This window comes from Tupaia chinensis, unplaced genomic scaffold (assembly GCF_000334495.1).
Source record: "Tupaia chinensis unplaced genomic scaffold, TupChi_1.0 Scaffold000463_1, whole genome shotgun sequence".
Taxonomy (NCBI): domain Eukaryota; kingdom Metazoa; phylum Chordata; class Mammalia; order Scandentia; family Tupaiidae; genus Tupaia; species Tupaia belangeri.
This window is the reverse complement of record NW_006159972.1, coordinates 1763615-1776321: the sequence shown is the minus strand read 5'-3', so window position 1 is coordinate 1776321 and position 12707 is coordinate 1763615. Positions and strand designations below refer to the sequence as shown.

The 12707-nt window shown below is 49.5% G+C and overlaps 1 protein-coding gene across 2 annotated transcripts in view; it reads right to left on the bottom strand.

Annotated features, from left to right (window-relative positions):
- CES4A (carboxylesterase 4A) overlaps nucleotides 1-7420 on the bottom strand; it is a 22500-nt gene extending 15080 nt beyond the window's left edge. The window contains exons 1-2 of one of the 2 annotated variants that reach the window (XM_006155580.2): nucleotides 7357-7420; nucleotides 1430-1631 (exon numbers count right to left, since the gene is read on the bottom strand). In XM_006155580.2, the coding sequence (XP_006155642.1) occupies nucleotides 1430-1631; nucleotides 7357-7414 (260 nt within the window). In that variant the 5' untranslated portion in view covers nucleotides 7415-7420. The remainder of the gene's footprint in view (nucleotides 1-1429; nucleotides 1632-7356) is intronic. The other variant, XM_006155578.2, reaches the window with a different exon arrangement.
- Nucleotides 7421-12707: the final 5287 nt, after the last annotated feature.

Below are 12707 nucleotides of genomic sequence, written 5' to 3'. Positions count from 1 at the left end.
CCCCCCTTTTGGCTTGTTTTTTTTTTTTTTTTTTTTTTTTTTTTTTTTGCCAGAGGGCACATGTACTTGCTGGAGAGAAATACAGAAAAAGAGAGAGCGATAGAGAGAGAGGGAAAGTGAGAAAGCACCTCCTATGGGGGATAGTCATGCCACAATCCCTTCTCCATTTCTCCCTCCTTTCAAGATTTTGGGCATATATGCCTGCCATATTTTTCAAGCTTTCAGGTCTAGGACTCAAACCGTGTAGTCAGTCATGTGGGATCCAGTACTTTAACTGCCATGCCACTAGCTGCTCCCTCCTACAGGCTTTTTTTTTTTTTTTTAAAGAATTTTTAAAATTTAACTTATTTATTTATTTTGATTTGACCAGAGTGGGACAGAGAGAGAGAGGGAGAGATAGAGAAAGTGTGAAAGCAAGCCTCCAAGTCTGGGACTCAAACTGCAATTGGCCATGTGAGAGTCCAGCACCCCTAACCACCACACCACCTTCCGGCCCTCCTACGGGTTATTTTAAGCAAATTCCTACACCTGCCACTTTGTGTTTCAAACAGCCATTGTTCTGACAACTTACGACCAGTGTTCCAAAACTGACTGCCAGACTTCTATGCACTGGATACCATCGTCTCTAATCCCCTGACCCTCAGGGTACTAGCAATGGTCATCTCATGTACTGTCACCTGATCCTTGGTGACCAAATGATAGTCCAAATGTTTGGAATGCCTGGGATTCTCTTGTTGACAGCCAGTGTTCTAATAAGGAACACCCTGGTATTCTAGTAACCATCTTGTAACAATGAAAACCTGTTGGAACAACTAGACACCCAGGTGGTGGTTGTAGCTTTCTGAATCAGCTGACACTCACTTTCTCCCAGTAGACATTTTCCTAAATCCTGTGCTTTGACCAACTGATGCTGAACATTGTTAGTGATTGCCACAGGATGTTCTGGATAGTGGATTACTCAATGATCTGAATAAACAGTAATACACTTGTTCTGGGCTAATTGCCAAGCCCAGGACTTTAAAGGGCAGTCATTGTCCCAATCATGCCTATGACTCAGGGCTTGAGCCCAGCTGAAGGTGGGGTCAAGACCCTGAGGCTTTAAGGACTGAGCCTGTGCATTCCTCATCTTGGAGCTCCCTCTGCAGGGAAGAGCTGGTGGTGCCCTGTGGACTTAATTTGCCCAGGCCCTCGCATGCCCTAGCGCACAGTCAGTGACCATCTCTCCTTTGCATGGCCCTCTCCTGTGAAGAGCCAAGAGCAGCGTTATCAGTGCCTTACACGCCATCTGGGCCAATGACTTGATTATATAGGTTTGTAAACCGAGGGCCAGAATGGGCCCCAGGTCTGCCCATGGTCACACAGTAACTGCTTTTCAGTGAGTTGTTTGAAGTCCCACCCATCTCCCAGCTGACAGTCCTCTGGCACTTACGCAGGTGGGTAGCTGGTGGCATCTCTGATTCCTTCCCAGGGCTCCAGGGGCTCTGGGGGAGCAAACCTTCGGGCTCCCACAGGAGGTCTGGAGTAGGGGACTCCTAGGAAGACGTGGATAGGCATCTTCCCCACGTGCATCTGTTTTCCTTGGAGAGTGCCGTGTTTAGTAACCACTAGAGGATCCTTGTTGTACGAGGCACCTGGAAAGAGAAGAGAGAAAGGGCACCCTGGTGTAGCCACTTGGCACATCCTCAAACTCTCAGGGCCAGGTGGCCCAAATGACCTCTCTGCCCATGTTGCAGGTCTGCCAAGGTCATTCTGCCTGACTCCTATTGCCGAGGGTTAATGAGGCCTCACAGCTACTGTCCCTTCCTGAAGTGCTTTTGTCCATTCTCTCTTCTTTATCAAAACCCAATTGTTCACTGCCTTGGTCTTTTGAGTTTTGAGAGCCAGTCTTTTTCTTTTACTTTTTTTGCCATAGGGCACATGTGCTCACTGGAGAGAGACGGTGAGAGAGAAAGCGAGAAATCACCCCCAGGGGGAGTGAAAGAGAGAAGTCACACCCCAGGGGGCTGGATACTCGCACTCTCGTCTCCTTCTTTCTCTTCTTGGGATTTTAGGCATGCATGTACAAGTGCCCTATGTGAGTTTCAAGTCACCAGGTCCAGGACTTGAACTGCAGTCGGCCATGTGGGAGTCCAGTGCCTTTAACTACCATGCCACCTGGCGACCCCAAGGCCCATTCTTTTTTTTTTTTTTTTGGAGAGATTTTTGCTATAGGACGCGTGTGCTCGCCAGACAGACAGAGAGAGACATAGAGACAGAAAGCGAGAAATCACCCCCCAGGGGGGATGGTCACGCCGCAATCCCTTCTCCTCCATTCTCCTCTCGGGATCTTGGGCACGCACGCACACACGCCCGGCGTGAGTTTTAAGCCACCGGGTCCAGGACGCGAACCGCGGTCGACTACGTGGGAGTCCAGCGACATAGCCATTACGCTAACTGCTGGTTCCCGCAAGGCCCATTCTTTAAAGAGACAGAAAACAAATCTGATCCAAGTAATTATTGAACCTGGATGTGCATCAGAATTATCTGGGTTTACAGACTCCCGGGCCCCACCCCACACTTTCTGAATGAGAACCTCAGGGTTGCACAAGGAAATAAGATTTACAGACTTCCCTAGCAGATTTTGATGCAACTAGTTTTTAAAATAGCATTTGGAAGTGGTGTGGTAGAGCACATCCTCACACTCTCAGCTGCAGGTGGCCAAAAATACCTCTCTGCCCACGTTTCAGGTCTCCCAAGGTCTTACGAAAGCAATATCTGGGTGCCAAGGAGTGACTGTAATGGTGGCTGGTGGCCCTTCGGGCATGGAAGCATGCCAGCAGGGACAAGGGCCACCTTAGACTGCCTCTGTGTGTGAAGCCCTTTGCAGTTTACAAACATGAGCGTCTTTTTCTTCTTCTTTTTTTTTTTTAAGAGAGATTTTTGCTATAGGGCATGTGCACTTGCCAGAGATGCAGAGAGAGACAGAGAGGGAGAGAAAAACTGAGAAACCCACCCGGGGGGGATGGCTATTCGGCAGTCCCCTCTCTTTTACTCTCCTCTTGAGATTGTGGGCATGCACGCACATGTGCCCAATGTGTTTCAAGCTGCTGGACCCGGGACTTGAACCATAGTTGACCATGTGGGAGTCCAGTGCCTTAATCACTATGCCTCCTGCTGGCCCCACAAACGTGAGCTTCTTACATAGACCTCTTATTGGCCTTGGGAGGAGCTGGGAGGCCCAGAAAAGGACACTGACCAGTCTGGAGTCTCAGAGCCAGGAGGCTGAGGTGTGTCACATTACCTGGATTTGCCCTGAATCCAGGGCCTATTCATAATGGAATAGCCAACAGCTATAATTTACTGATCTTTTATTAACTGGAACTCAAATGGGTTATGTAATTCGCCTGGTTACATAAGGTCATAACAGGAGAATCTCACATCAGAGCTCTGTTCTAAACCATGTTTTCCTGTCTTCCTCCAGCCTCTTGTTATAGTGACCCCTGAGTAAGAGTTGCCCCAGAGTGGTCCCGACTCTAGCTCTGCTCCCCAGAGGTAACATGCAAATACTGAAGAAAACAGTATTTGAACTTCGTGGTAGTTACAGAGTGCTAGTTAAAACCAGGACTCACAGGGACCAGCAGTTAGCGTAATGGCCATGTCGCTGGACTCCCACGTAGTCAACCACGGTTCGTGTCCCGGACCCGGTGGCTTAAAACTCATGCCGGGTGCGTGTGCATGTGTGCCCAAGATCCCAAGAGGAGAATGGAGGAGAAGGGATTGTGGCGTGACCATCCCCCCTGGGGGGTGATTTCTCGCTTTCTGTCTCTCTGTCTCTCTCTGTCTGTCTGGCGAGCGCACGCGCCCTATAGCGAAAACCTCTCCAAAATAAATAAATAAATAAAACCAGGACTCACAACTTCCACCTATTAAATTAAGAAATAGAGACAGGCCAGCAGGGGCGTGGTGATTAAAGTGGCTGGATCCCACATGGCCAAGTGTGTAGTTTGAGTCTTGGGCTTAGTGGCTTAAAAAACATACTGGGTACATGTGCATGTGTGCCCCAAATCCCAAGACAAGAGCAGAAAGGATTGCAGTGTGGCCATCCCCCCCCAGCCCGGGGACTGCTTTTTCACTTTGCCTCTGTGTCTCTCTTTGGTGAGCCTACACATCCTATGGCAAAACTGTTAACTCACTGGACAGAGGAAGCCTGATCCCACATGGCTAACCAGTGTTCGAGTCCCACTAAGTGGTGTGAAAAACATGCTCGGTCCACGACATACATCCAGATCCTTATGGAATGGAGATTGGGAGGAAAGAAGATTGAAGCAAGACAGCCTCATTAGGGGGTGTGCTCTCTCTGTCTTTCTTATGCATGAGCACACACCCTCTGGAATTTACAAAAGAAAATTAAGAAAGAAGTGGTGGTACCCAATTCAGGTGAAGATACAGTGACAAGGACACATATACTGTGGTGGAAGATAAATGGTTACGACAGCTTCAGGAAATAATTAGACAAAATGTATAGCCACACAATGTTTCCATGCTTCGACTCAGTAATTCCACTGCTTGGTCCCTCCCCTATGAAAAGAGTCGGAAACAGGTTAAAGGATGGGTTGGATCCATAGCACAGTGGTATTGCGCTGCTCAAGAGACTCTGGATGGGATCAGCAGTTAGCGTAATGGCTACGTCATGGACTCCCATGTAGTCGACCGCGGTTCGAGTCCTGGACCTGGTGGCTTAAACTCATGCCGGGTGTGTGTGCATGCGTGCCCAAGATCCCAAGAGGAGAATGGAGGATAAGGGATGGCAGTGTGGCCATCCCCCCCCGGGGGGTGATTTCTCACTTTCTGTCTGTCTCTGTTTTTCTGGCGAGCACACGTGCCCTATAGCAAAAACCTCTCCAAAAAAAAAGAGAGAGGGAACCAGCAGTTAGCGTAATGGCTATGTCGCTGGACTCCCACGTAGTCGACCGCGGTTCGTGTCCCAGACCCGGTGGCTTAAAACTCACGCCGGGCGCGTGTGCGTGCGTGCCCAAGATCCCAAGAGGAGAATGGAGGAGAAGGGATTGCGGCGTGACCATCCCCCCCGGGGGGTGATTTCTCGCTTTCTGTCTCTATGTCTCTCTCTGTCTGTCTGGCGAGCGCACGCGCCCTACAGTGAAAATCTTTCAAAAAAATAAAAAAGAGAGAGAGACTCTGGATGCATGCATGGCGACTGTGGTTCGAATCCCAACACACTGGACCCACATGCTAATGCCCTCGATCTGACATGCTGGAGGACTGGAGAAAGGGGATTGTGGTGTGGCAAGACCTGGGGAGGCTACTCATCTTTCTTTTTCTCTCCCTCACTCTCGTAAGTGTGTACTCTTATATGCTCTGTTGTGAATAAAGAAAAAAGTAAAAGAAACACATTAAAACAAATACTTTTCTGAACCACAGTGCTCTGTTCTCTATTGAATACTGGAAGCATCTTTTATATCTAGGAAGCAAGCAAAGTAAATACAACTATAAACTTGGACCAGTCCTGGGGCCTCGTGGTTAAGGTAAGTAGGAGCCCATATGGCCAACCATGAAGTTTGAATCTCAGCCCTGAAGACTTGGAAAACATGTCAGGCACGTATGTGTGCCCCGAATCCTGACAGGAAGGAGAAGGGATTGTCAGCAGGACCAAGGCGCATTGGGGGTATTTTTCACTTTCCTCCTTTCTCTCTGTCTCTCTCTGGCAAACACACATGCCCTCTGGCAAAAGAGACAAGCAAAAAACGACAAAGTTATCTGTTTAATAAGATTTTTTTTTTTTTAAGAGAGAGACTTTTTGCTATAGGGCTCATGCACTCTCTGGAGAGACAGAGAGGCAGAAAGCAAGAACTCACCCCCCATAGGGAACAGCCATGCCTCAGTCCTTTCTCCATCCTCCCCTTGAGACTTTGGGCATGCATGCACGCATACCCAGTGTGAGTTTAAGCTGCCAGGTCTAGGACTTGATCCATGGTCGACTACATGGGAATGCAGTGATGTAACTATTACGCCATTTGCTGGTCCCTGTTTAATGAGATTTTAAGTGAAAGAAAACAGAGTATAGAACTGTGTGTATGCTAATATTTCAACTATATACAGATATGAGAAAGGAAGGCTAACAGAGAATGCACCAAAATGCTAAAGGCAGTTTTAGCAAAGTTTCTCTCAAATTAAAAAAAAAATAAAGTGGGATCAGCTGGTGGCATGACGGTTGGGGTGGCTGAATCCCACATGGCCAACTGTGCAGTTCAAGTCCCAGACCCAGAGGCTTGTAAAACATGCTGGGCATGGGCGTGTTCATGCCAAAAATTCTGAGAGAAGTGGTTACAGAGTGACCATCCTTCCCGGGTATGCTTTCTTACTGTCCCTCTTACTCTGTCTCTGGTAAGCATACCTGCCCTATAGCAAAAACAAATACAAAAGTATATGCAAAACGAATTTTTGATAGAGGTCAGAATAGTGGTAACTTTGAGGGTATCGATTAGTAAAGGGCATACGGGGTGCTGGAAAACTTCTAGATATTGATATATAATATATGATACAGAGTACCCGGCCGCCTGAGCACCATGCTGGTATGTGTGCATGCGTGCCAAAGATCCCGAAAGGAGAAATGGAGAAGAGGTTACGGAAGCCGTTCCCATGGGGGGGCTTTCTCACTTCCTCTCCCTCTGTCTCTGACGAGCACATGTGCCCTCTGGAAAAAAAAAAAAAAAAGTATGAAAGTAATTTTGAAAAGAAAGACAGACATTGAGGAGATATTTGTGGGAGTGAAGAGGCCCATGTAGGGGAGAGGGATGTTGAAGCAGGACCCCTGCTGGGAAGAAGGAAGGAGAGAGGGTCAGAGGGAGAGAAAGGAGGGCAGATATGGACCTATGTTCTTTGGTCCCTTCCTCGGTTATGGGGGGTGGGAGACCCACTCCCTGCTTTGCAGAGCTTCTCTGAGGCCTAAGAAAGTCAAGGAACTTGGGGGCTGGCAGGTGGCATGGTGGTTGAGGGCGCTGGACTCCCATGTGGCTAACGGCAGTTCAGGTCCTAGACCTGGAGGTTTGCTTTCTCCCTTTCCCTCTCTTTCCCACTCTGTCCCTCTTTGGTCAGATTTAAATAAATAAATAAATAAATAAATAAATAAATAAATAAATAAATATAAAATAATTACTAAAAAAAAAAAGTCAAAGAACTTGTCCAGACTTGCGGCTGGTGGGTAGCTTAGTGCCCCGAAATGCCTCCCTCTGTCTGCCCAGACGTTGCCTAGGTGCCCCTGCTCTGCTGTCCCCAGAGGAGGCTGAGCTCGGGCCTGGCCTTGCTTCCCTTGGACCCCTCTTTCCTGACACCCTCAGGAAGGGTTGGGGAGGGTCTTACCTAGGGACGTCTGCACCATGAGGCAGAGAGTGAGGCTCAAGCATAGAATCCCCCACATGCTCCGGCCAGCTCCTGCTCCAACTGGACTGGAGTCGCCCCGGATGTCAGATGGTAGCGGTGTCTGCAGTGCCTGAGCCCCAGGCAGTCCCACCTTTATCCTCCCTTAATTCTTAGGAGCAGGCAGGACTCATCAGTAGGGTAGAAGAAATTGCGACTAGCTTCCGACCAGCCCACAGTCTTGTCTCTGTCTCAGCCTTGGGGTGACAGGTCACACTCCATAGTCTTGGCTCTTTAAACAAACTGACCAGACTGCAATCCCCGCCCATTTCGCTCATCTATACAATGGCTCAAAGTTGCGTTTGGTCTGGGAGACTGTCCAGAACACACGGAAGAGTGTTTACATGGTGAGTGTCCTGTAGCCCTGTTGACAACAGCCGCATACCTACATGGCCAGAGGGAATGGGTGATGGCAAAGGGTGTTACGTGCACAGAATAAAACATGGGCACGCTCCACCAGATTCTACAGCAGCGGGGGGCTTGGCCCGGTGGTTCTGAGCCAGGCTGCCAGGGTCTACATCCTAGCACCACCGCTTACAATGACAGCAATGTGACCTTGGATAAATTACTTAGCTTTGGAACCAGCAGATGGCATAATGGTTATGTTGCTGGACTCCCACCTAGTCGACCATGATTTGAGTCCCGGACCCGGTAAAACTCAGGCCAGGCATGTGTGCATGCGTACCCAAGATCCTGAGAGGAAAATGGAGGAGAAGGTGTGGCCATCCCCCCTGGGGGCGGGAGTGATTTCTTGCTTTCTGTCTCTCTGTCTCTTTGGCAAGTGCACATGGCCTGTAGCAAAAATCTCTCTCAACGGGCCGGTAGGTGGCGTGGTGGTTAAGGGTGCTGGACTCTCTCACATGGCTGATGTGGTTCGAGTCCTGCACCTGGCAGCTTGCTTTCTCACTTTCCCTCTCTCTCTCATTTGCTCTGTCCCTCTCTGGTCAAATTAAAATAAAGAAAATTAAAGAAAATAATTATTTTTAAAAAACCTCTAAAAATTAGCACAATCATAGTGGTTGTCTCACAATGTTGTAGTGATGTTGTCACTAGGATTGAGAGAGGGCTGATGTGGTTAAAGAACTTGAAACAGGTAGATTTTGAAATTGTATATTGAAAATGACCAGATTAGTCATGGAAGGGTCTCATCAAAATACTCCAGAGAGGGCCAGCCAGTGGCATACTGGTTAAAGTGCTGGACCCCACAGAGCCGACTGTGCAGTTTGAGTCTTAGACCTGGTGGCTTGAAGAAAACTCCAGAGACGTCTAAAGTAACAGACAGGCAGGACTGATGCCGAAATGGTGTTTGTGGCTGCCTAGGATGGCAGGGTCATCAGCGACCTCGATTTTCTTCCCCTTTTTAAACTTTTTTATTTTTAAGAATTATTTATTTAATTTTATTTATTATAACCATAAATCAACAAAGTAGATGTGATCATTTTAAATGATCAAAATCAATCAAATTATTTTCAAAACAATCCAGTAGCATTTATAGACTCAAAAGAGTCCTGAATATCTCATAAGTTCTGATAAGTAGTTTTTACTCTAACTAATCTTTTTTTTCTAGTTTTTAATTTTTAGGTTTTTGCCATAAGGCACAAGCACTTATTGTGGGGAGAGAGATAGGGAGAGGGACAGAGAGACAGAGAGACAATGAGAGGGAATGTGAGAAACCGTCCCCTAGGGGAGATGGCCATACCACAATTTGCTCTCTTCCATTCTCCTCTCAGGATTTTGGGCACACAGGCACATGGGCCTGGCATGATTTTCAGACTGTCAAGTCTAGGACTCGAATCGTGGTCAGCCATGTGGAAGTCCAGTGCCCTTAACCACCATGCCACCTGCCGGCCCCAATTTTATTTATTATTTAATTTGACCAGAGAGACACAGAGAAAGAGAAAAAGAGCAAGTGAGAAAGCAAGTCAGCAGGTCTGGGACTCGAACTGTGGTCGGCCATGTGGGAGTCCAGCACCTCAATCACCATGCCACCTGCCAGTCCCCCTTTTTAAGCTTTTTATATTTTTCATATTTCTTTTAATGAGCACAAATGAAGGGTTCATAGTCAATGTGGGGTTTAAAGAGGCAATGAAGGGGGACCAACAGTTGGTGTAATGGCTATGTTGCTGGACTCTCATGTGGTCGTCTGCAGTTGAATCCCGGACCCAGTGGCTTAAACTCACACCGGGCTCGTGTGCGTGTGTGCCCATGATCCCGAGAGGAGAATGGAGAAGGGATTGCAGTGTGGCCATCCTCCCTGGGGGTGATTTCTTGCTTTCTGTCTCTCTGTCTCTCTCTGTCTTTCCGGCGAGTGCATGCGCCCTATAGCAAAAACCTCTCCAAAAAAAAGAAAAAAAGAGGCAGGATCGGGGCAGGACCAGGGAAGAAGGGACTGCGGCAGGTCCCTGTGGCCTGGGCCACGTGCCTTCTGTTGAGCGCCTTCCTCTCATTAGCACCCCATTCTGCCAGGTTCCCCTGTGGGCTGTGGTCACATCAGCAGAGGTGGGCGCCCAGGCTGTGGGGTGAGAACGCTGCTTGCTTCTGCTGCTCGGGCTCTGACAAAGTTGGCTTAGCGACATGAGCAAGCAATGCGGAGTGTGTCCCTCCAAGCCCAGGCCAAGGCGTAGGGAGGAAGACTGGGGAAGGAGGTCGTGGAGGGCAGTGAGACTGTGAGTCCACATGCCAAGCCTGCCCCCCCCCCAGACTCTGTACCCACATGAGCAGCTCCTCGGCCGGTTCTGCGTGGGCTTTAAGGAAGAGTCTTGCCAACAGCTGGCTCGCTCCTGCCACCCCTCCCCAGGCAGGAAGCCACCTTTCACCTGGCCCAGATGGGACACAGTTGTGCTGGGCCAAGCCCTTGCCGAGGCACCTCAGACACACGTGAGTCCCGTCCCAGGCTCATGCGAGGAGAAGGGGATGTTGACTGGGCAGCTGGCTGAGCCAGGTGGCCTGGTGCAACATTACCTGAGAGATCAGAACCAGCCCTCAGAAAGCAGGGTGCTAGTTTCTTGAGTCTCGTGGTAGATTTTCTTGAGAACAATCCTAGGTTTCATGACTGAACAAAGGGAAAATAGGTGATGGTGGGAAGCGAGCGCTGATCTGAGTCTGACAGACATAGGCTTGGAGCCGACTTGGTCCCGTACCATGCCTGTGTCCCAGAGCGCCGTGCTGAGCCTGTAAGCTGGACCTAGCAATGACTTGTTCTGTGGGTTACCATGAGGAGCGAACAGTTGCTGCTAGGTCCAGTGGGCAGGACTGCACCGACAGGCCAGTGTGGTGGAGGCTGAGGTTTGTGTCATTTCCCACGTCTGAGGCTGTTTTCCTGTTTGTTTTTGTGTAATTTGCTATGGGCCCTGTGCTCGCTGTGGAGTGGGGGTGGAGAGAGAGAGGGACAGGGAGAGAGACAGAACCCCCCCAGGGGAGATGGCTACGCCACAGTCCCTTCTCCTCTGTTCTCCTGTTGGGATTTTGGGCATGCATGCACACGTGTCTGGCATGTTTTTCAAGCCACTGAGTCCAGTACTAAAACCTTGCTGTCAGCCATGTGGGGTCCGGCCACCTTAACCACCATGCCACCAACTGCATGCTTTACTGTTTAAAGAGGAAAGCTGTAATTACAGAAGATGATAGAAATGCTTTTTCATTTTATTTTTCTGTCATAACTGATTTAAATGGTAAGTATATAAAAGAATGTGTATGATGTACTACTGGGTCTGTAACATTTAGAGGTGGGAAATAGGCCAGCCACAGTGACACAGTGCTAACTCCGTTCTCTGCAATGCTGAAGTCAGGAACGACCTGGGTTCGTTTCCTAAGGCCTCTGTGTACACACCAGGCACACGTGACCTTGGCTGCCGTAGGTCAGGGGTGGTTCATGGTGTGAGATTAATGTTGGGGTGCCTGTCTCTCTTTCTCTGTCTGTCACTGTAATGGGAGAAATAAACTAAAAGAAAGAACTAAAAAACTGGCCAACTGCACAGTTCAAGTTCCAGACCCGGTGACTTGAAAAATATGCCAGGCACATGTGTGTGCATGCCCCAAATCCCAAGAGGAGGAGGTATTATGGGATGGCCACTCCCCTGAACCCCCCTCCCAATGCCTTTTCAGTTTCTTTCTTCTTTTTAAAGGATTATTTTATTTCACATGTATTTATTTATTTATTTAAATTTGCCTAGAGAGGGACAGAGAGAGAGAGAGAGAGAGGAAGCAAGCTGCCAGGTCCAGGACTTGAACTGCCATTAGCCATGTGGGAGTTCAGCACCCTTAACCACCACGCCACCTGCTGGCCCCACTTTTTCACTTTCTCTCTCTCTCTCCAGAGAATGCACACACTCTATAGCAAATTTTAAAAAAGAAAAAAAGAAAGAAAAATTTGCCAACAACAGCATAAAGCAAAGCCACCCTGACATTGCAGACTTGATCAGGGGGGCTGAGCCCTGGGTCCGGCTGAGGGGAGTACTGTGCACACAGACCGACCCCTGGGGACACAGTCCAGGCCCAAGGCCAGTGGGGAGGCTCCCGTGGGCATCTGAGTGAGGGTGAATCTGGACTCTGTTGTCTCTGGGCTGTCAGTCATGCTCTGAAGCTGTCCCCTTGCAAGCCCCTCCCTCCGGGCTGTTCTTGCTGGCCTTGCTGCTTATGAGAATCCCAGTCCCCCAGCTGGTCAGCCCATGGCCCCAGTGCCAGCCTCTGGGAGCCTACTCTATACAGGGGGCACATCATGAGGGGGAAGGACTCGCAATTTGGAGGCCAACAGTCTTGAGTCCTGGCTTGAGTCCTTGATCTCACTCTCTGTGTGGCCTCGGGCTAGGCCCGTCCCTCTCTGATTCTCGATTTCCTTATTGGTAGAGCGGGGTCCACTGAGAATCCCAGAGGTCTGTCTGGAGGCATGAGAGAGAGAGTGACCATGAGTAAGCTTGGGTTCCAAGGAGAGCTCAGCTGCTTCCTAGGCCTGAGATCCTCAGAGGCAAAGGGGCCAGCTCAGGGCCAGGAAGGAGGGGCACGAGCCCTGAGGAGAGGCCCTGGTAGGTAAGGAGGTGCCCCAGGTGCGCGAGGTCGAGGTCTGGGCTGACGGGAAAGGAAGCCCGCAGGCCAGGGAGAGGAGGAACCTGTGGTGCCACTATGCCCAAGGAGCCAGCTGACAGTCCCCTGCTGAGCTGCTTCCTGTTCTTGTAATAGCCTTCCTGGGGCCAGCTATGAGCAGGGCTGGGAACTGGGGTAGAGGCGGGAGGGGGTGACTCAGAAGCCCAGAACAAGGGGTTTGGCATAATGGCTTCCCTGAACCCCTAGGGAACCCA